Source organism: Amphibalanus amphitrite, unplaced genomic scaffold (assembly GCF_019059575.1).
Source record: "Amphibalanus amphitrite isolate SeventyFive unplaced genomic scaffold, NRLGWU_Aamphi_draft 000022F_arrow, whole genome shotgun sequence".
NCBI lineage: Eukaryota > Metazoa > Arthropoda > Thecostraca > Balanomorpha > Balanidae > Amphibalanus > Amphibalanus amphitrite.
Window position 1 is genome coordinate 1,504,523 of NW_024881518.1, and position 23,381 is coordinate 1,527,903.

The 23,381-nt window shown below is 46.4% G+C and overlaps 2 protein-coding genes across 6 annotated transcripts; one reads left to right on the forward strand and one right to left on the reverse strand.

The window, feature by feature from the left end:
* Positions 1–3,480: 3,480 nt before the first annotated feature.
* Positions 3,481–8,978, forward strand: LOC122392161 (brain protein I3-like). 3 transcript variants are annotated; one of them, XR_006258477.1, is made up of 4 exons: positions 3,618–3,917; positions 6,148–6,303; positions 8,182–8,495; positions 8,627–8,978. XR_006258477.1 is itself a non-coding variant. In XM_043386748.1 (4 exons), exons 2-4 carry the CDS (start codon positions 6,153–6,155, stop codon positions 8,483–8,485), a joined length of 405 nt encoding a protein of 134 aa, XP_043242683.1. In that variant the 5' UTR covers positions 3,618–3,917; positions 6,148–6,152; the 3' UTR covers positions 8,486–8,978. The 3 variants fall into 3 exon arrangements, 2 of the variants coding, with proteins under 2 accessions (XP_043242678.1, XP_043242683.1); XM_043386748.1 differs by having other exon boundaries at positions 8,182–8,412; positions 8,463–8,978; XM_043386743.1 differs by having other exon boundaries at positions 3,481–3,917; positions 8,182–8,978.
* A 3,725-nt stretch (positions 8,979–12,703) lies between these two features.
* On the reverse strand, positions 12,704–19,403 carry LOC122392174 (fukutin-like). 3 transcript variants are annotated; one of them, XM_043386775.1, is made up of 5 exons: positions 18,828–18,913; positions 15,674–15,773; positions 15,220–15,464; positions 14,358–14,637; positions 12,704–13,670 (listed from the first exon to the last, which is right to left on the reverse strand). In XM_043386775.1, the coding sequence occupies exons 3-5, from the start codon at positions 15,404–15,406 to the stop codon at positions 13,442–13,444; spliced, it is 696 nt and encodes a 231-aa protein (XP_043242710.1). In that variant the 5' UTR covers positions 15,407–15,464; positions 15,674–15,773; positions 18,828–18,913; the 3' UTR covers positions 12,704–13,441. The 3 variants fall into 3 exon arrangements, with proteins under 3 accessions (XP_043242710.1, XP_043242719.1, XP_043242700.1); XM_043386784.1 differs by lacking the exons at positions 15,674–15,773; positions 18,828–18,913 and adding an exon at positions 19,286–19,403; XM_043386765.1 differs by lacking the exons at positions 15,674–15,773; positions 18,828–18,913 and adding an exon at positions 18,989–19,163.
* Between the last annotated feature and the right edge of the window lie 3,978 nt (positions 19,404–23,381).

The window sequence follows — 23,381 nt, forward strand, 5'->3', positions numbered from 1 at the left end:
CTTTCAAGGTCAAATTATAGTTCATTCGACGCGTTTCGGCGAGAAGAACACGATTCTGGCAATAGAAATGCCCTGGCTTTTTTAATCAAAAGTCATTGTCGAAAAACACTTTGTAAAAAAACTATTTTTGGAGTTTTTGCCCTCTGGAGGCTAAACCGTTGACCTGAGGTCATTTTTGATGATAACCTTATGAAAAGAAGAGTTCAAGAGCTATCGATTGCTTTTCCCAGCAGTTTTCTAGGTATCATAGTTCCTGAGACAATGGCATGATTTCTGAAAAATATAATGACATTTCGCAAATTTTGACCTTTGATGACCTCTGGTGACCCCAATATTGCTCTAAGATGAAAAATGACCGAAATACTTTCAAACGTACCTACGCATCGAGAGCTATCGACTGCTTTTTCGCGAGTCTTTCTAGCCCTCTTAGTTTTTGAGTTAGAGGTGGGTGGTAACATATGCCCCCCCCCCCCCCCCCACTAGGGCGAAGTTGGCTGAGACCGCCACTGGGGCGCGGGTTAACTTAGCAGCCCAGCACGAGATCCTGGAAACGGGACCCCAGATCAGTCGATGCAGACATGCAGAAGCGGACGAGACATCAGCGCCATGAATAGGGGGGGGGGGCAATCTCACCATGGAACATGCCAAAGCATAGGTACATGATAGCAGCCATCCACATGGCCTGCGGTCAGGTATCTACATATGTATATCCATTATCACATTTGACCCGTCCGCAAAGGCACGGCATATTGGCGGGGTGAACACCATGCACACGCCAGCCGCCGCTCCACGAGCATGGCACTTTCGAAACACATAGACACCATCCAGCAGCCATTGGCTCATGGCCTGCGCTACGCAAATGATCGCGGACACATCATTCTCACATCAGGACACAGATACACTTAACCCTCGCCCGCACATGGGGGGGGGGTTAAGTGTCTTCCCCCCCAGTTAGTCTTTCTGCTCTGCACTCAACATTTTAAGAGCTAGAAGCCTGATTTTTCGTATAGCTGCTCCTCTATATCCTGTCTTTATGTCCACTGGAAATTTCAAGCTTCTGTGATTTTTGGTTTCGGAGATATGACCTTGTTTTTTCAGGTTATATCATAACCAAATGACCCATTCTGAACACCTTGCGTTGGCTATGGGCCTTGTGAGCTTTTGACACCTTGATTTCGTCCTTTTTTGCCAGTATTACCTCCCACCTATCATGGAACATGCTGTTCGACGATGTACAGATGTCAAGGTCAGGGTCAAGGTCAACCTAGGTCATCTAAAATAATGCGTTTTAGGTAAGCTGAATTTAATTCTCGTGAAGTTTTTTGACTGCATTTTTGGTAAAAGCTTCTCAGATCATGATTTCATGTAATATGGACCCAAAAACAATCGGTGCACACATCAGTATACACACAGACACACACAGACATACAAACACATATAATTGACCTTGACCTAACTTGACCTGAAATGACCTCAGCAGCAAAATTCTGGTCGGGTAGTGTGACAAAGAGGTTCTAGCTGGCTTGGCACCAGAAAACAGCATCGTCATCGGTATTTGATAAGCAGCGCACTTGATTTCCAACGGTGACCCCAAACAGCAACATTTTTTAGTTTGACTTGACCTGGAAGGTCAATGACTGACCTGAGAAGGTAAAACTGGGTATCATTAGACAGGGCCTCGGCTAAGGAATTTTGACTGGTGGGCCACTTGGGCAGCGACATGGACTGACCTTCGTAGCCATAGCCCCCCCCCCCCCAATTTTCGATTTCTCCCCAGATTTCGGCCACTTTATTCTGCAAAAAACGTCAGGATGGCATTCAAAAATGTAAAAAAAAAACGGGGCTCGACCCCCCCCCCGACTCTTCAGAGAGAGGAGAGAGTAGGGACCCACAACCCTCTCAGTGGTGATACTCCGGCGGGGTGCACATAAAATCGCACAAGTATGCACAAAATATTGACGCAGATTATAAAACTTTGGACGATAACTTACGGCCGATCGGATGTTAAAATCAGCGAGCCCTGAGTGGATCGCTCGCCAACTAGTCGAAGAGTCGAAGAGTCGGAGAATCGAAAGCGGTCGGACGGGATCGGGCGTTGTCGAGTGGATCGGGAGGAATTGTGAACAGCACGAGTGCCACTTTATACCTATATAAAGTGGGTTGTAGCAGGAACCCCAAAAGGGGGTTGTAGCAGCAGCCCCAACATCTCTGAAAATGATCATTAGGCCTATTGGTGTCGCATGGAAAATAATTTACTCAATTAGCCCAAGCGCACTGCGCAACCCTAATATTTTCTATAAAAAAGTTATGTACACTTCTGGTGAACAGTGTCCCAAGCTTCAGATTTCCCTTGGGTGTCTGAGTGGAAAATTCTAGCAACCCAAAATGTGAGAGTGGAAAATTATCCATTCTTATTCTTGAGTGTCATCTTCAGCCCAAATGAGAAATTTTTGGAACGCTGACTGTGAACGGTTCGAAATTCGTCCGACTGGTCAGATGTGTGACTGCAAGCATCATACCGGTCGTGAAGACGTATATTATCGCTTGCAGACTTCAATCGGCTGGAAGTCGCCGACACTACCTCTAGTTTGACTCTTTTAAGTTGCGGGTACTCTAGTCCACTTTTTACCCCAAGGATATTGCAAACAATAGGTTGAAGTTTTTTTCTTCACAAGAATATGTTTCACCGATGTGTATTTTACAGCCTGAAAATGTACGATAAGATCTGCTAATTCAATTTGAAATGTGTAAAATGTGAAAACTTAGAAAAATTACTGGTGGGCCAAATCTTTGAGGCTGGTGGGCCATTTCGGGTCACTGGTGGGCCATTTGACCCACCAGTTAACATGTTAGCCGAGGCCCTGTCATTAGATTTGTTTCTTCCCAAAGAATCTTTTTGGTCTTTACCGCGAAGCTCTATCTCCAACAGGAGCGAAATGGCGCGGGGGGGTGGCAACCACCCTTCCCCTCATCCATGTGCGTTCTAGGAAAAGAAAATGGCATGTGCGGGCGAGGGTTAATAACACGCGACAGTACTGAAAGTTTCGTCGACATCGGCCGTTTTTTACGCGAGTTATTCACAACAAAAACGAGAGGGTTCCGTTCGATCCCCCCCCCCATACGGGCGGGGATTAAACCTGTATGGTGTCCATAATTTATAATCCATTCATTTTTTGACGAGCTGGGCCGGGCTGGGCGTTGACGCTTTTACCATGAATGGGCTCGGGCTGGGCAGGGCTGTGAACCCATGGGCCTGGGCTGGGCTGGACTGAGATTTCCCGGCCCGTGGCCAACACTGCTTTCGGTCAGCAAACTCACCCCCGTTCGATGTCTCTCGAACGGCGAAGATTCTACGTCGTCCGGCCAATCCCGTTCAAGGTCAGCGGGGGCTCGACTCCGGTTATGGAACGTGATTGGCCAGACGGACGTAGAATCTTCGTCGTCCGAGAGACATCGAACGCGGGGTCAGATGCTCAAAGTAAAGCTTGTTGATATTTTCATGGTAACCATAAGCGGTAATAGCGCTAGTAGCGGCCAGCAGCGTGCCACGAAACCGGGCCCTGGCGACGCGCCTGCGCTGACCTTGACGGCCGCGCCCCGCGGGCGGGCACGAGACTGGGCCGGGTCACCAGACGGCGGCCGAGCCGGGGGGAGCGCGGTGCCGCTGCTGCGCTCTCTCGTCAATCAGTCGCGTCGTCTGCTCCCCTGTGTGATCTAGACTTCGCTTACTACTTCTCTCTGTTACAATTAGTGTTTGGTTTGCAGCATTATCGGTTGTTTGTGCGATCATTGTAATTATCACAATTGCTGGTAATGCATTGACTCATGGCCTACACGCGAACCTTCTGCAATTGACTAAGCTGAAATCTCATTCTCGACTGACCGTTCATTGTCTCACGAACCGACTGAATTTTGCGGTAAGTACTAAATATACAGTGGCTGGTTATTACTCGATTTGGCCTTTTTACTTGTTGAATAATTTAATGAGATGGATATTAATCAATATCGATAAGAATTAATTGTATGTTTTTAAAATGATGTAAGTAATGGTAATACAATTCAAGCATTCTGATTAGCTTCAGCCATCAGCACCCTCCTGCTTTATGCCTACCTACCTTGGCAAGGTTTGTTTTCTTTTTCACAGTTCAACCCGAATCCGCTTGTTAGATAGCAGTCGGGAGGGGGGGGGAGGTTCGGTCAATCGTTGTCATTTTTAGCACGTGCTTTTTTTGGCAACCGTGTGCCAAAAATGACAACGATTCTGCTGTTTTTGGCAACGATGAAGCCGATTTCACTCCTCGGCGAGAAAATCACGTTTTTGGAAATTTTGGAAAAGAAGTGGTGCAAGAAAAAGAAACCAGCTTTAACCCGCGCCCCACTGGGGTCTGTGTCCAGGAAAAACTGTCGAGCGAAACCTAATTTCATTGACCTCGAGGTTACCGAAGACGTCACAGGTCAGGTCAAAGTAAAAGTTATCGATATTTGGCTTGTTCACATTTTGGGCTCTGGCTGCCGTCTTACAAGTCAGATCAGGCTGATTTTTTGTTAGCACACTCGTAAACAGATGCTTTAGATACCCTGAGGGCACCCAACTTGTACTCTGATTTTCAGGTCAGGGTCAGGTCATCATAGGTCACGGAAATCTTATGTCATAAGTCGGTCACGTGACACATGTTTTATGGTCCATTTAGGCCATAGATTTCGAATTCGGTGTCGCCTGTATCATTTGAGGACATTTTCATCTGAATATAGCTGAGGTCAGGTCATTTTCAGGTCAAAAAGGTCAAATTTCAAAGTTGAAATATTTCAGCAAAAACATGTGTATCGGATGCAGTTTGAGCTCAGGAGCACGATGGTGCTATTTATATTGGTGTACGATGTCAAATTCGTACCTTAAAATTAATTTGAAAAATTTAAAATTGTGAAATTTTTGCTATGAAGCGACCTATAACTTGGCCATTTTTGAAGATGTCTGGCTAAAACTTGCTAGAGTAAAATAAGTAGAGTAAAATAAATAGAGTAAAAATTTTACTTATTTTATAATAAGTAAATATAAAATAAATAAAATAGGGTGAATATAAAAATATACTTAATTTGCTAGAGTAAGTTATAAGCATGTGTTCTATCATATATATTACGTTTTTTTCGAAAAGTCAACAAGTTTTTGAAAAAAATATAACACAAATTTTGAATTTTAATATTAATAATCTTCAAAATTTTCAAAGTTTTGAAAATTAGAGATAGTAGTTTGATAGAACAGTCCATTCTGAGTCCTCTCATGCCAAGAAATTGGATGTAGCTCAAAAACTGAGCTCTTAGAAGCGATTCCAGTGGTTCAATGTTTTGCGTCGAAATTGGCCGAACATGACGTCACTCTGACATCATTTCCGGCTGACCTATGATAGATACGAAGTTTAAATTTTGACACAAGGTGTCAAATTGATGCAGTCGAAGGTACGGAGAGTTTGGCGGCGATACGTCAAGCGAATTAGAAGTTATTACAGAAAAACCGGAGGGGCGGCTATGAACAGCCCCCCCCCCCACCAGTGAGGCGCGGGTTAATATGGCCGTTGTTTGTATGGTAATCCAACGTTGAAGTGCACATTTTCTGTGGCCGAAAGTTGGAACTTGAAACTGAAGCATCCGAAATGATTGATATTGGTCGAAAACATAATTTTGATTAAAAAACAATGTGTTAAGTTTAAAGAGGCCATTTTACCCAGATGCGGTGGTTTATTTCTTTAAATTATTTTTGCTAAACAAAATCGTTATTTCCTCGCTGAGGAGTAAAATCGGCTTCATCGTTACAAAAAATAGCAGATCGTAGTCATTTTGGCACTTGTGTGCCAAAAGTAGCATGTGCTAAAATGCTACTTGACCACTGCTAAATGCTAAGAAAAATAAATGCTACCTGCTAAACGATTGACCAAACCTTCCCTGACAGATATGATCATGAACAGCCCGGTACCGAATTGTTCGTGTCCATGGATTAACCGTTGGCTGATACTATTTTTAACGTCATTGAGCAGCAGCCATATCAATATCATGCTCAGTCACCCGTTCTATGTAACTAACGTTGTAACCCTCAGACATTGCACAATTCCCGGCCACTGCCACAGAGGTCGACTGACCGGACCCGTCCCTCAGGCGGTATGCAGGCCCCTCCACCGGCGTACGCTCCGGCACCGCCTGGCCAGACGGGCCCTGGCGTCTTCCAACAGGCCGGGGCTGCGCCTCCGCCGCCACCTCCGCCGCCTCCCGGAGGACCCGCCGGCTTCATGATGGCTCCAATGATGGGAATGGGTAGGTGTTGAGCACTAAGATGCAGAACCAAACCGGTTAGAACAAGTTAGAACTATATTTGCAGCATATGTAGTTAGTCCATAGTTAAATGTCGCAGAAAGTATTTATAAACAAAGGTACTCGTGCCACTAATAAAACTGTTAAGTCACATTAACCCGCGCGGGGCTGGGGGGTAAATTTTACCCCCCCTCGCGAATTTTTGCAATATCTCAAAAACGGCGGCGCGCAGCGCCGCCAAACTTTCAGTACCTTTTCCTACATCAATTTGACACGTTCCCTGAAAATTTGAGCGAAATCCGTCGGAAAATTTTTGAGAAATTGACGTTTTAGTGACGTCATGTTCGCCATTTTCGCCTCAAAATCGGCAAAAGTTCAAACGCCGCTAACATCTTCATTTTTAAAGGAATCAAGACGCAACAAAAAAAGGATATACGTAATTCTACTTTGACTTTAAAAAGGCTATCTCGGTTTTTTGAAAATTTTGGATTTTGGCCCAAATTTTTCCAAAAAACTGACTTTTTTGGGAAAATAGCTATAAAATCCAAAATTTTGAGTGTACCGAAAAAACCGGAATATATGTCAGAGAAGTGGTCTATGTGCACCTACATACCAAGTTTTAAAAGAATCGGTTCAAAAATGTGGGAGTTATTCAAAATTGTATGACGTCACGACACACAAAAATTTTGAAAAATGACTTTTTTGGAAGTTCTAGACCTCGTACGGAAACAAAAATAGCACCATTCGATTCGCCGTGAAAAACTGCATCAGATAGACACCTTTTTAGGCCTTAACAACCAACTTCAAAATTTGACCACACTTGACCTGACCTTGACCTGACCTCGAACTGAAATTCATCCAGAGGTGGTCCATATCACTTATTGAGTGTGCCTATTGAATTCTATGAGTAAAATGACCCATAAAACATGTGTCGCACATGCCCTTTTCTATATTTTGTTTTTTTTGTGACCTGACCTGACCTGACCTGACCTTGACCTTGACCTCTGAATGATATTGTATGCAACGAATATTGTCTTGGTAGCCTAAGAGCACGTTTTGGGCGATCAGTCTCAGTCCATGACTCCATTCTTCGGCAACTACGGTGCAAGGCCGATACTGTAGGAACTTGCAATTTGTACCCTTGACCTGACCTTGACCTTGACCTCGAACTTAAAATTAAGTACATGTTTTTAGTTGTTCGTGATGAGATCTTTCGATTGGCCTTTGAATTTTCCGAATCGGACCATTAGTTCGGGAGATAACAGGGGGGGGGGGTAAAATTTACCCCCCCCCCAGCCCCGCGCGTTCGGCTGGAGACCCCAGCCCCGCGCGGGTTAAATTAACTACCCAAATGTTGATTGAAAAATAACAACTAATACAAAAATAACAACAAATCACGGCAAATTCTGTCTTAACATCTCAGCTCGTACCAGTTTTTTGTTTTGTCGTAATCAAAGCCAGTTTGTCTTTTGAGTCGTTTACAAGAAGTCTGATACGGAATAGGTTTCAGTGCAATGCTAGGTTGCCCCGTATAGGTAGGTATGTAGGTACAATGTGCGTAGCTGAATTTGCTACATTTGCTAGATAGCTGTATTTGCATCCGCTTCCTGTTAGTACAATTCCGTGACTGGTACCCAGCTTCATATTCTAATACATTTCGTGCGAGTTTTTGTCGAAAACGCAGTGATTTATTAGGTACCATCCTTGTCGCACGACGCACCCTAACGTTTTATCGTAATCCTTAGTCCGTAGTCGCACCTCAGGAACTACGTTGACAATTATCCCGTTTCGAGCGATGGGTTGTTTGACCTGCCGCTCGGCGTTTCATCCCTCCAAACCCTATCAGACTAACAGTGCGACACCCCTGTCGTCTCCCGGCAGGTCAGCAGCAGCAGCAGCAACAACAACAGAGCACCACCAACTCCAGCAGCACCACGGTGGTGGTGGCTGGCGGCGGCGGCGGCGGCGGTGGTCCTCGGTCGCCCTTCCTCTGCCCCGTCTGCCAGACAGGCGTCATGGAGACCAGCTACACCTTCTGCGGGGTGCTGCTGGCCATCGTCCTCTTCCCCATCGGCATCATCTGCTGCCTCTACCTGAGCGGGCGCACCTGCTCCGCCTGTGGATACTCGCGATAGCGCCGCCTGTGGATACTCGCGATAGCGCCGCCTGTGGATACTCGCGATAGCGCCGCCTCGGCCTGTGGATACTCGCGGTAGCGCCGCCTCGGCCTGTGAATACTCGCGATAGCGCCGCCTGTGGATACTCGCGATAGTGCCGCCTGTGGATACTCGCGGTAGCGCCGCCTGTGGATACTCGCGGTAGCGCCGCCTGTGGATACTCGCGATAGCGCCGCCTCGGCCGATCTCTGAACACGACGCCAGGCTCTCCGAGGGCGCGCCAGAGCTTCACGCTAACCGCTCACTGATCTCAGACATTCGCTCGAACGGATTCGGTTGATGGTCATGGTTTGTGAAGCCATGATTTGTGTAGCGACTTCGGCATACAATTCAACGATGTGCGCACGGAAATCAATAGCAGATTCATCATGTTACACTGCAAAACTGATAGTGTGGTGGAAGTCCTCATTGCATTGCGTGCTCGAGTCTCGAATCTAGGGTGTTGTAACAAAGATGTTATCACAATGTTGCCGGTAATACCATACGCTTAATGGTCACTTCTTTTGCATTTTTTTTTTACTCGCGCCGTGCTAGGGGTGTGTTTTCACGCCCCTCCCCTCAGGAAAATTTCAGACCCAGGTCGTTCAAGTTCAGGTCGCCAGGTCACGTCAAGTGACCTTACCTAAAAAAAAAAAAATGCAAAGGCTCACTGTAGCTACACCGACGGAACGATCACTTTGACACTTTCAGCGATTGATAAGGGTAACAGTACGTCTAAAATCTTTATGTCGGATTTTTGATATCTGTGACCTAAGGTCAGGTCAATTTTGCGACCTCTCTGACCGGTATAAGTCAATGGGAGAAAATTGAAATGCGCCCCTTTTTGGACGAATGTCGTTCAAAACCCTTTCAAACATCGGTTCATAGGTAAACGTGACACACTGAATCGGAAATTCGCGCCTGCGACCCATCTGCGTGCCCCTGAGGTCATCTCAGGTCATGAAATGTCATCAGCTGCAGCGTTTTTTTTTTTTTACTATATATTTTGATGGAGACGTGCTAGAGCGGTGGAAACACGTCAGGTGTGTTCAGCTTGACGTCGACGATACGGATCGAATGATATGCAGTATGACCCTTTCTGGTCAGGTCCTGACATTGACCTGAGGTCAGATTTTCAAAAAGACCTTTCAAGGTCAACATTGAAATTAGACGCATCTCGACAAAAGGAAAACGACTCAAAATTTTGAGATGATAAAAAAGGAAATTGTCAGCAGTACGGTTCGTGCACCAATGTGCCAATGTTAAACCCTCGCCCGTGTAGGGGGGAGGGGGTCGAACGGAAACCTCCTCGGATTTTCGCAAATAACTAGCGTAAAAAGCGGCCGATCGCGACGAAACTTTCAGTACCTTCGCATTATCTAATTTTACATCTAGCTTCAAAATTTCATGACCCTGACCTAACTGACCTTTGACCTGTAACCTTCTTTTCGAGACAGACCATGTTTGGCCGGAATCGCGATACGGCGTATGTCGGTTCGCATTAGCCGCGCGTTTGAAATCTTTTCGTGGTTTCAAGCGTTCAGACATGTGATATGATGTTGGTCCAATGCATGAGGGTTGGTGTCAAGGTCACCTGAAGATCAGGTCAGGTCATTGACCTTTGATGACCTCGGTTCACTTTTTTGAGTTTTACATGTTTCTTGAGGCTAGTTCGTGAAGCCGAATTCGAGTTTAGCAACCATTTGAACATTTAAAAAGTAGTTTTGGTGCCTTCGTATTTCCTAACTTGTTACGAACCTGTCAGAGGCGGTTGACACGTACTACGAATACCCGGCAGGACCCGTACTGGTTGACCTGACCTGACCTCACCCGACCTGGTCTAAATGCACCAAGACATCATCTGTGATCAAAACCAACATGATATTCGTGATCAGCACCCCGGAAAACCCCATTGCAGCCACACTTTACGACTTTCTAAGAGGTCCCGATTTTCCCGATTCTTGGGTCATTGACCTGACCTGTAAGTTCACCCGATGACCTTGGATCTTAAAACTGGGTATCACCGGCTTCCTCTCGTTACGGGCAACACGCTCGTTTTTTCCGCGAAGCTCTAGCTCAATCAGGGGCCGAACGCGAGGGGGGGGGGGTCGTACCCTTGTGCCGTCGAAGGACGCAAAATGGCCTGTGCCGGCGAGGGTTAAAATTGGGCATCATCGGCTTCCTCTTGTCACGGGCAGCACGTTGCTTTTTTCGTGAAGCTCTAGCTCGATCAGGGGCGAAACTGCAATATCCCTTATATGTCCGCGGCTGGCAAAACAGCAATACGGGCGAGGGTTAAGAGGATAAGTTCAAAAATGTGGGAATTATTCAAATTTTAGTGACGTCACGGCGCACCAAATTTTCAAAACTTTTTTTTGAAGTTCTAGAACCTCTTACGGGAACCAAACAACACCATTCGTTGTGAAAATACATCAGATAGACACCTTTTTGAGTCCATCTTCAAAAATCTTAAAAATGAGAATCTTAAAATAAAAAGCGACCATCTTCAAAATTTGACCTCACTTGACTTGACCTTGACCTGATCTCGACCTGAACGTCTTCCAAATAAGGTCTGTATCACTTATTTAGTATGCCCATCGAGTTCTGTGACAAAATGGCCTCATAAAACATGTGGCGCACATATCTTTTGCTATAGCTCATTTTGGGTGACCTGACCTGACCTTGACATTGACTTTCTTATCACATTATACGCAATGCATCTTGTCTTTGTAGCCAAGAAAGAGGCTACAAAGATCGGCTTCCTCTCGAACGACCATGTTCCAGTTGAAACGCGTAGCCAAGAAACGCGTTTTGTATAATCAATCTCAGTCCATTCTTCACCTACGGCGCTCCAAAGGCGATAATGTAGAAACTTGTAGTTTTGCCCTTACTTGACCTAACCTCTGACCTACTAAGTTTTTTTTTGCTCCAAAGGTCCGTCTTGTTGAGAACTTTCGATTCCCGTTTTCTCAGTCTTTTTACGACCATCGGTTCGGAAGTTGGACAGGGAGTCAGAATCTGCCCCCCCCCCGACCTCCCCCCCCCTCCAGCGGGGTTTGTGCGGCTGAATAGCACAGCGATGCCCGGGCTAGTTTTCCGCGAAGTAATAAACAACGCATGCTAACCACCCATCACAGAAAATATTTGAAATTGGCAAACGGATGATGATATCGCTAAGGTCGGAATGCACGTCTGCATCTGTTTTCGTGTGTTTTTATTTCACAGTATCGATCTCAACAATTTCTGCTAGGTATGGATGGTGTATCACTGCATTTGTTGACGTGCAAACAGGACAGCTACACTGATCCTTGAGCGAAAGGGGCTCGACCCTTTTCTCGGCCTAACCCAAGGCCGGGCGTGGGTCTCGGCCCGCGTCGTCATGGTGAAGGGTCTTTTTGGCCACACCTAATTATCTTATGAACTAAGAAAGCTGAAGAGACGTGAAAAAAGCAATCGATTTCTCTCTATGGCCTCTGTGAGTAAACTGGCTGTCATTTGCCCAGATCAACGCTGCGGTCACTTGAGATCAAAGGGGAAAATTTTTCGTCCAAAATTTCCCCGATTTTGACATTTTTTCAAAGACCAGCACACGCTTCCTGAACCAATGTATGTACTCGTATGTAACATGTAAGTACATACCGAGGTTATCCCCCGCTCAAATACGGTGTCGGGTTTGATTATAAGCCCGCTCAACCATACCTACACGTGGGCACCGCGGCGTACCGTACCCGGCTGATTGGGCTCGGCGTTGGTCACACGATCGATCACATCGTGTAATAGAGAAAACCTCACGACACGGACTGTGCCTCTGAACTGGTGCTTCCAAGTATCGGCGTGGAAATCAGTTGTCTGTTTGCTTCCACAATCATCGCCGAAGTCGGCCAGCCGTTGGAGGGATTACTCGTAACTGGCTTACAGCCATTATCTAGTTCAAACGTTGGAACATGTTCACGCTGCTTTGTTACGCTTGTTTTGTTACGCTAGTTAAAGCATTTTAACGCGGTCGCGCTCGGCGAAACAATGATTTTCATGTTGGACAGGTGTTCCAGCCCAGAGATGGAGGAATTGTGGTGTCTCACTGGGATGAACTCCTATATGAGACCAGTGAGTTGGGAAGCCAGCGAGTCTAATCAATCGGTTAGAGATGCTTAACCCTCGCTCCTCTCCGAACAACATGGGGCCTTCAGAAGCCGGCCAACTTTTATTTCCTTGTCTTTGCTGGCACTTTTCCCATGCACCAACATGAATGCTGTAAACATAAACTGAACTTTTATTGAAATTCATTAGTATCTTATCCACCAGTCCCACGCATCACATGATTGTATTATTTATCGAACACCGCAAAGCGTAAACTATGAGCACTGTATGATTTATACATTTATTGTCAATAATAATATCAATATAAATTAACAATAATGTAAGCAAAGCCAAAATACCGGTACCGCATTAGATAACATGAAATAATATGCCAGCAAATGTGCAGTGCTATAAGCGGAAATTGTTTTTGATAAGATGTTATTGATAAGATACATCTGAAAACTGACCGTCATAATAAGGAAAGCCCTGTAGAAAAGTACATTTAGGATTGGTCGTACCTATATAGTATGCATACATATAACAACAATTTGCGAACAATAGTATACCAATTTTGATACAATTGACTTAGGAGTCAGTTTTTCATGTTCTTGAATACAATGATTGAACTCCGAAGAACCTCACATTTCTCTTTCAAGCAGAACTTATTAACTATGTAATATATACCAACCTTATTTTTAACCAAATATGAAAATAATAAATATAGCCAAACAAACTTATTTTAACCAAACTTATAACCAAACCAAACTTAACGAAACTTAGAATAATGTAACCAAACTTATTATATAATCAAACTTCTATAACCAAACTTATTTTTATAACCAAACTTATTTTTCTTAAACAGCTACGTAACCTCAGTCTATGCGCTGAATAGTTGAATGACTCCACTTCTATCTGTTGAATAGCTGTATGACCTCACTTTCCTCCTCCTTCCCCCACCAGCCGGCATCGACCATGTTTGCGTTGTCCCTGCGATAATCAAACGTTTTTCCGGGCGGCAGCGGCTGTGTCCAGTTGGTCCCGTAGTTAGTCTCTAGGTAGCGTTCCGAGTCGCAGGGCACTCCCACCACCAGGCCGTGCAGGGTGCCCCAGCAGAGCGTGATTTCCGGGTACACCCACCTGTGAGAGGAAGAGAGCGGGTTAGAAATACCGTTGGAGGTGGCCGCGGGGCGTACTGAGTCGTTTACTCATTGACTTTATAATGCATCTTATACCGTGATGTATAGGAGCATGTGTGGCTGCCGGTAGGAGTTAACCCGCACCGGCTGAGGGGGGTGGGTGGGGCGGGTGCCGCCCCCCATAATAGGTTTTTTTTTCGCGATAGCTCCGAACACGCTGGCGTTAGAAAGCTTAAACTTTTTGCGAAGTTATTCACCAAAAACCGTACCTTGGGGCACTTGACCTCACCTCAGAGGTCACCGGTTGACCTAGGACCTTAAAATCGGGTATCAATCTCTGAGTCTCGTAACGGCGCTCACGCTCGTTTTTTTCCGCGGCGCGCTAGCTCCACCAGGTGCGAAACGCCGAGGGGTGGGGGTGGAGGGGGGTCGTACCCGCCCCCCCCCCCCTCGGCCGGCGCGTATGTAGAAAACCAAAAGGTCCGGCGAGGGTAAAGCTGACAATGTTAGACGTTGATGTCAGCTTTGAAAGGAATGTGAATCTACTGCTGATCCCTTATACCCATATAGGTAAGTATGTGATGCTAGTATGTATATATGTACATAGCTACCACTATATACTCGTAGGCATTAGGTATTGGTATCCTGGATTCACATGAGATCTAACATCCTTCTGTCAATCTCTCACCTGTACTTTTTCCGCGTGATCGTGTCCACACCGGCGATGTATCTGCTTTCTCTGTCGGGATACGAAAAGAAAACGTCGATTCTCATCCCATTCTCGTCCTCGAACGCCATTTCTAGGCTGTCGTTGAGCCGGCCGAATTTTGACGCGAGCACAAGTCCGGCAGAGTTTAAAGTTTCCACCAGTTGCGTCACGGTGACGTTATCATTTACGAATGGTTCCACGGCCACTTCTATATCAACGTCATCCATGGCTGACACTAGGTCGCATTGCCGAATGTAGCCTGCGTAACAAGAAAAAAGGGAACATGTCACAATCGTAAATATAATTCAAACATTCCATGGCAGTTACAGGTGTTGGTAATGCAATTATGCATGCTTCAGTACAGAGGTCGCCTATGTAGTTATTTAGGCCTACAACCCTCGTCTTAATGTTCGTAGGCATTCTCACCCCGGTGAAACCGAAGATAACTAGAAGACTAGGCTGGGCAATCACACTAGGTAGCCACTAGGTAATCACAAAACAAGGATATTACATGATTACTCCGCGGCCCGCGCCATAGATTAAGTATAAGTCACAGCGTGGACTTAAAATCAATAGGAGTTAGGTACAGATTCTGGCATTCTTTTACGTTCTATCAATTCGCATAATAGCAGTGATGTCAATAAAACTAGATTTTCAACAGGAAGGTATGTGATATAATTTAATTTTATTTTAAGCCTGAAAATGTGCCAGCCAGCTAGTTTGGAAGATAACACGGGGTAAGAAAATGCCATTTCAATCTCCGAAATTCGCTTTATGACCCTTGCGGGGCGGGTGCGAGCGTCCTGGCACCGTATCTACAGCCACCCCTGACCCCGCTCACCGAGCAGGGTGCCACTGCCCAGCCAGTGGGGCACGCCCAGCGTGTTGCACGCGCTGACGGCAGCAGCCAGCAGCGCCCAGGCGCGCCTCCTGAACCTGTCGGCGTCAGGGCCCTCCTCGCGCGGCGCCAGCCGGTGGTAGGCGGCGGCCAGGGTGCGGTTGCAGGCCCGGTGTCTCGCTGGTGTCATCCCGGCTGGCAGAGTGTCGCCGGCGGACAGAGACGTCGGCTGGAAACTGGCAAACAAACTGGGAGGGCGTTAGGCTCTCGATCTCGATCTCGCTCTCGATCTCGAAGTTATGCAGAGATAAGTGTAGTAGTAAATAACATCAGCTTTCAGCTGTAACACTTCTTTCAAAATAGCATATTCTGAAATCACATTGAATGCAATGCCGGCCCTGTGTGTGTCGCAAATGAATAAAATACATGTGAACAGTACACAATGACGTATACCTACTGCGTGTAAACCAGTACGGGGTGATGGATAGCATATAGCAGTTCGGCATAAAAATGTGTTTGTTGACGGTCTTGCCGCCTTGCTTGCTACTGTCGTGCCCCTGTAAATAAGCCTTGCATCATTGGCGGAGACCGCCTTTCACCCGCGGTTTAATTGATTGCAAGCAAAATGCAAAATACATATGCATCATATAAAATATAAAATACATATAAAATAGTTGTATATCAACACTGGTCTGACATCAATTTTCTCTGAACCGTAACGTCAGTAGGCAAATGTGCATATAAAGGATAGCTGCGTTTGAATAACGGGAGGCTCAACTCCGCCCTATGACCTGAGTAATTAGTACCTATCTTTAATAAAAGAGCCCCGTGCCCTACTGCTGTCGGCGTTACTGTGTGTAGCAGCACTCTCGTCAATCAATGACCGATCACGTTTCCATGGGCACTCGTGATCCGGATCAGCAAATTTAAATCGCATAATATTTCTCAAACTCTTCGTTACAGGTTATAATTCAGAGTGGATTAGGCTTATATAATCAGTCCTTTATTCTAATTTTCATATATTGGCTAACTAGTTATAGTGGACTAGCTAATCCACTTTTGCTGATCGGGATCCCTGGTGCCGATGGAATTGGGCTACTGTCCCAAATGCAAGCAAACAAGCTGCCCACTTGCATGTACTACGTGGACATTTGCGCACTGCCTAGTCTATTTTTACTGTTAACCCTCGCCCTGGCAGGGCATTTTTCATAACACGGCCTGGCAGGGGGGGGGGGGGGGGGTCGATGCGACCCCCCCTCGCGATTGGCTCCTATGGCACCTAGAAACACCAAATTTGGTAGGTAGGTGGGCCCCCTAGAGTTCTCGCCCCTGTGCAAATTTGGTTGCTCTAGGTCAATATTTAGGGGGGTTTTGGGGGGTATAAATGTAAAAATTTCGCTAAAAACGGGTCAAAAGTTTTTCGCTTATAACCTTTTAATCTAATTAAGATAGAGCAAAAAGAAAAGCACCAGTGAACTCAGCACGTCAAGGCGCGTCGAATGATATACTTTTTAGCTTGCTTAAGTGTACTTAAAGTTTTTCTTAAATTTTAAGTAAACTTAAAGTTATAAATTAAGTTCAAGTTAACCAAATTGCATCATATCACATATCATTCGATTCGGCTGATCACCAGGAACACAATGATACTATTTTTTAAGCTCTAGCGTCATTATGTGCCAAGTTATTGGCAAAAACGTCATTTGACCTCAGTTGACCTCATTTGACCTGACCCATGGATAAGTACACCAAAGAACGAAGCACCAAGTGACCTGCTGTTATTTACTATGGATTCAAAGCACAAAAGTGATAGAAAGAAGTAGATATCTCCAGTATTTTCGGAATTTAGTATTTTCCCATAGGCTTAACATTACGACGTAATGACCTCTAACTGACCTCAGGTCAGTGACCTCAAAAACCCGAACTGTATGTTATACAACTCGGTGAACTTAGCATATCCTGAAAGTTTGAAGGAAATCAGTCCAAAACTGTGAGTTGGACAGGTGCAAAAAGAAAATTGAAATTTGACCATTACCTTGTACCGGTTTTTCTGACCTGGTGACCTGACCCAGGGTCACCCGAACCTGAAATTTTCAGGTCATATGTAAAAAGGTTGCCCCATAGGCTGTGCCAAATTTGGCGGCGCTGCGCGCCGCCGTTTTTACGCTATCTTCGAAAAACCTTAGGGGGGGTCGCATCGACCCCCCCTGCCAGGGCGAGGGTTAAACTTCGATGATCATTTTAGTCCCAAACACTTTCACGTGGAAAGTACTCGTGATCCACTCGTCAAACTGCATCGAATGATATATGTATATGTTGACCTCGAAAGGTCAAGGTCAAAGGTTGACCTCAGGTCACGTGACCTCGAGGTCATCATGTATATCATTCAATTTGCCTTGACGAGCCGAACACAATGCGACCATCCGCGCGGCTGTATCTCGTTCCTGTAAGAAGTTATTGGCAAAAAACCGTTTGTGACCTTTGATGACGTCACATGACCTCACAGCCGGCCAACAGCAAAACAGGCCTCAAGTTAGTAAAGGTTGATCGTATTTGAAGTCATGTATGGTATATGGGGCCATTCCGACGCGTTTTAGTGAAAAAAAACAGGGAGTTGATTTTTCCCCCATTGACTTATAATGGTAGGTCGAGAAATCGACCTGACCTTAGGTCATCGATATTGAAATTCCGAGATAAACAAATTGTAGCTACCAATGACCTGATAACATCCTGTGACTTTCAAAGGCCTCCGTCATCTACTGTAGCTCTGACACTGTGGCAAGGTTGCAAAAAAGTGACTTGAGGTTGGGTCATTCAAAGTGACCTGGTGACCTGATCTTAAAAGTTAGGAGGCTCAAACTTGCACACCATTGGTAAAATTGATGAGACAATAATCATGCCGAATTTCGCGGCGCTACGCGCCGCGGTTTTCCCGCTATTAATGAAAAACCTTAGGGGGGCGGATAGCCGCCCCCCGTCGATGCGCGGGTTAATATTTGGTATGCATTCTCCATCAGCTTATGCACAGAAATTAGTGCTTCCTAAGGCCACCGGGCTCTTGAGAGCGGCTGACGCAAAACCATGATTTGTATCAACATCAATTGAACATGACGTCACTCTCACGTCATTTGCGGCCGTTCTGTTCTAAAGTTTTGTCAGGACATTACAAATGTGATGCCAAAAGGACACACACAATTTGGTGACCCAATGAACATTCGTTTAGCAAATAGATATAGGAACGAGGACAGGGGGCCGCTTCACCCCTTGTTTATGTGGCCCGAAACAAAAAATGACCAAAACAAAGTCACCGTTTGACCCCACCCCACTTGCTCCCGAGCCTCAGCCGACGGATGAGGCAGATGGAGGAACCGTTCTGTCCCACCCTTACACTCCGTCATAGTCACGAGCACTGGCAATGAATAAAATATTTGTGATCAAAATAGTATGTGATGCGGTGTAGCAGAGGAGTGTGCAGTGTGCACTCTGCAGCGCAGTGTGCAAGGGTGGAGAAGCGTGGTTCAAGGTTTGTTCATTATCACCAATTTATCTCAGTTTGCAAAACAACGAGGCATTGCACTTTGAGCCGGAGAGCAGCAATCATCGCTGCAACAGACCGGAAGTCATCTGGGAGTGAATTCAACAAGCACACTCTTGTTTGCAACAAGCAAAACAAAAGTTATTTTGTTTAAACCGCGCCGTGCTGGGGGGGGAGGTTCCCTTAAGCTTTTTCGCAAATATCTCAAAAACGGTGGTGCACAGCTGTTCATACCAATACCTCTTTTCTGCACATGCCGTGAAAATTTCAGACCCGGTTCGTTCAAGGTCACGTCACCAGGTCACGTCAAGTGAAAAAGTTCAAAGGCTCGCTATAGATACACCGACTGAATGATCGCTCGAAACTTTCAGCGATTGATAAGAGTAACAGTATGCATAACATGTATATCTAGGAATATTGGTATATGTGACCTAAAGTCAAGTCAATTTTGCGACCTCTCCATTTTAAAGTGACCATCCCACCTAAACTTTACTTTTGAGTTGAGATAGCCAAAATGGGGTACCGGCTTGCACTTACCGGTTTGAACACTCACAACATCGAGAAATGCCTCAAATCGAAAATATCATTTTCAAAGTTGCAGCACTTTGGATGCATTTGAATGCCCCTTTTGAATGTGTGACGTCAGCGTAGATCTAACGATTTTAACGTTTGGTAGCACGCGGTGGTATGTATATAGCTGCTTTGCGCGCAACAAGTACCGCACTTTCAGCTGCCAAACTATTGCTTTCAAATATAGTCGCTAGGAACAGCGGAGATCTCAAAAAGTAAACAAAAGTAAAAGTGTAATATTTTGAAAACCGGTGAATATTTTTCGGTGAAATTTGGTAGATATTTGTTTTCGCTCTTTCTGAACCGAGCGACAACCCTTTCATGCCAATTCATTGACTTTTTGGAGGGTGGGAGGGTCCCTTTAATTCTATTCCGGGTGGGGTAAGGGGGGGGGGGGGCTGCGATGGTTTGAGTGTCACTGGGCCGGCGGGATTGTAGGCCCCTGACTGCGGTCTATGACCCGGGGCGCTGGGTCAGCTGAGTGGCGGTGTGAGCGTGCCGACCGCCGGGCCGGAGCGGCGGCCGGCAGTCTGGAGCAGGGAGGCACCGGTTCTGACGTCACACGAAAATATCAGTCGGCTGGTTGTGGCACTGCCCCCTGCCGGCGCGACTGTGCTGCCACCTAGCTAAGCCTAGTCAGCCTAGGACGGGACGGTTTTATTTGTTCTCGTCTAGTGGTGCAGCTTGCGACGACACTCGGTCGACATAGCTGAGCTGCAACATACCCCAGGTTCGGAGTCTCTCGGACGGCCAATCCTGTTCCATAACCACAGCTAAATCCCCGCTGACCTTAACCAGGATTGGCCGGACGACGTTAAATCTTCGTAGTTCGAGAGACACCGAACCCGGGGATAGTCTATCGAAGCCTTGGCGGCTGAAGAAAGGCTAGACATATCTCACTTGATTTTGGCGTGGCCAGCCTCACTTCTGTAGTTTTGCTTCACAGAATTCTGCGTCCTATTGAGTTTCCGGTTACGTAGTACACGACCACGTTCAGGAACTCGATGTTTTTTTAGATACATCACGTAATGACAAACTTTTGCCAGCATTTACATTGGTTGCCTGCATATTTTGGTGAGGAAAAATCGCTATCGCAGTAGTACAGTCAAGACATACCACAAAGGATCAGAGCTAAAGCAGCATTATTAACCAAAAGTGTATTGCATTGATCACCAGCATGTTCGTAAAATAAAATACATCAGGAATAAAGATGACAACCAAGCCGCATGGACACTTATAACAAACATGAACGATAAAGTGGCAACACAAATGAAAGAGAGAAGATGAATCTGCCCTTCGCAATCGTCAACTTAAAATAAAACTTCAAATATACAACAGACCTCTGTGCATTAAAAGAACACGAATACACTCGCTTTGTCGTCGACACATAATGGGAACATCCTGGCGGCCCAGCCAAACAGCGCGCCCGCCTTCGAGTAGGAAATAGCAGCGGCCGCAGAAGTGGCCAACAGATAACTACCACATTGTTCGTCACGCCACCTGCACTGAAACGTAACAGCTATTTAATCGTGAAATGTAGCTATCCATCCAAAAATGCTGCACTACACCAGCACCACCGCACAGTTAGCAGATAGGTACGGAACGCAGGTCCTGGTCTCTGTCTCTTCCGAGTAGGGTCTCCGGACCGGTCACCAGCGCCACCATCTCCGCGCGGTAGCTAAAGCACAGCTCTCCGGCCGGGGCCCGCAGTTCCTCGGCCTCTTCGTCCAGCCTTGTCCTTGTTTTGACGTGAGTGAATGTGCAAATGTTTTGAATGATTAGATCAGCAGCCGCGGTTACGGATTCTGAGCAGTAATCGCCACGCACTTTGTATGTGGATCGCTCTTAAATGTAAATACAAATACAAATACAGCCAGACCAGCACGGCTCCCGCCCAGCACCTGAAGACTCCGCCCTCCGCAGATCCGTCCGTCCAAAGCCGGACAGCACACAGGGGCAGGAACGCGAGGTGCAGCGTAGCCACGCTTTCCCTTTCCGCCGCCGTGGCCCCAGCCCGGATCGGGCACTCGTCCAACCGGAAGGTGACGCCAGCCGTCTGTTGACACGGTGGGATTCTCGCTCTCGCCCAGGCCTGGCGGCCTCGCAATCTCCAGCCTCGGACCGAAGACAGGCGCGCCGGTGCCGAGGCCTTGGCGGTCGCGCGCAGGAGGTCCCCTGATGGCAGAGCCAGCGCCCTCCCCAGCAGCCTGGCAGCCAGCGTCCAGCTTCTCTCCTCCATCGGAGAAAGTCGGGCTTCCGCCATTAGTGCGTGGCACGGTGTTGAGCGCGGACACAGGTGATGATGCGGCCGCCTCTCGCAGTCCTCGCTCCAGAAGATTCACGTGCGAGGGGGCGGCCGCCGGCAGCCACGCGACGGCAGCGTGTTCGAGCGCCCCTCGGACGTAACCGATTGGCCACCGTACTAAGGGCACCCTCGTCCAGGCCCCAGCTATTCAACCAGGTCGACGGCGCCGTAGCCGTCACTCGAGCCACGCCACAGAGCTCACGCCTCAAAGCGGTTGGCTCTCCGGTCCTCGGCATCCGGCATCCGCAGTGATTTGGCGTAGCCAGGACAGGTGAGATGCCGGCCTCAGTCATAACCGGAAAGCCTGTAAAAAAAACAATATGTGATTGACAAATGGAAATATATTGTAAGCATAGAGTTGATAAATCATGACGCACACTGCATTGTGACAGTAGATACTTCAGTGCGATTGGCAGAGGAGGGACTTATTGTAAGAAAACAATGACCAATTGAGGCATTGATTTGGTTCTGTAGGTAGCTACCTACCCTTCACATATGAATGTGGATGATTTGTACCATTAAGAAAAACCATAGGCGTAGGAGCGGAGGGGGGGGACATGCCCCCACTTTTCAGCTATGCTAATTTTTAAAGTAAAATATTTATTTTTCATTTAAATTCAAAACTAAGAGCAAGAAATGGTTCGGCAAGGTGAGATGAGCACGAAACTGCAAAGAATTTGTTCATAGGGGTATTACGGTTCCCACAAAGTGACATTGAAGTTCTCTGCCCCCCCCCCCCCCAAACTTTACGTGAGGTTCCTGCGCCCATGGAAAAAACACATTGCATTATGTGCATCAACACTTAACCCTTGCACGAGGGCCACAAAGCCCACTATAAAGCCCACAAGACACCATCTGAAATCAAAGCATGACAAATGATAGCATGTAGGCACCTGACGGCTGACCTACTACATATAACCTACTGAACAAAACATACCACATATATCAATATTGTGATAATGGATTCCTGGCTGCATGGAATGTGGATGGTTTGTGCTGTGTGCCTGGGCATGTTCTGGTGGGATTGGGCCCCTGCATGGCGCTGCATGTGACGAGCGCTTGTGCATGTCTGCAGCTACTGATTTGGGGTCCCTGTTTCCAGGATAGCTTGAGCGTGCTGGGCTGCTAAGTAAATACAGTTCTTAGAAGAAGAGGTCTTTACTACAATATGTATGTGCAGATAAAGTATGAATGCTAGGTTGATACCAAGGCTGTTTAGTAGACTGTAGGTATGCTGAAAGGATGAAAGATGGGTATTTTTTCAAAAAAATATCTGATCTACAGTTCATATGAACATGCAACATGGGGTTAGGTAAGGTTTGATTTTTGTTTTGTACCAGACTGGAAATAATACACGTTATGCCTTATATGTCCGGCATAGTGGCGGGATTGCGCCGAAAATTTCAGCGCATGTCCGGCGTAGGTAACTTCGCATGCGCCGAATTCGGCGCATGGCGGCAGACGCCATAGCCTTGATATAGCCTTGATCGGTAGATGTGCACATGTGCTTTATATAAAAAGGGTTTAATTTTTGCACAAATAGGTACCTAATTTTTGGCGCAAATTACACAGAAATTTCAGTGTCTGGGTACCCACCTTCCTGTCAAGTTGATACTTGACACACCATCCTGCTATCTGAGGCGGCCCAGGAACCAGCTCAGGCAATTACAATGAAAGTCAACAGTCGTGCGGGAATTACACCACTCCCCATTAAAATCTGATATTGATATCAAGTAATTAGTTAATGACGATAATCCC

What these genes read in the sequence shown, in the direction of transcription:
- LOC122392174 (XM_043386784.1), bottom strand. Translation starts at nt 15,406, where the DNA reads ATGACACCAGCGAGACACCGGGCCTGCAACCGCACCCTGGCCGCCGCC. An exon ending in GGGCAGTGGCACCCTGCTCG is followed by an intron (nt 14,638 to 15,219) that starts GTGAGCGGGGTC and finishes CTTGTTACGCAG; the next exon opens with GCTACATTCGGCAATGCGAC. An exon ending in ATCACGCGGAAAAAGTACAG is followed by an intron (nt 13,671 to 14,357) that starts GTGAGAGATTGA and finishes TTCCTCTCACAG; the next exon opens with GTGGGTGTACCCGGAAATCA.
- LOC122392161 (XM_043386743.1), top strand. Translation starts at nt 6,153, where the DNA reads ATGCAGGCCCCTCCACCGGCGTACGCTCCGGCACCGCCTGGCCAGACG. An exon ending in GGCTCCAATGATGGGAATGG is followed by an intron (nt 6,304 to 8,181) that starts GTAGGTGTTGAG and finishes GTCTCCCGGCAG; the next exon opens with GTCAGCAGCAGCAGCAGCAA.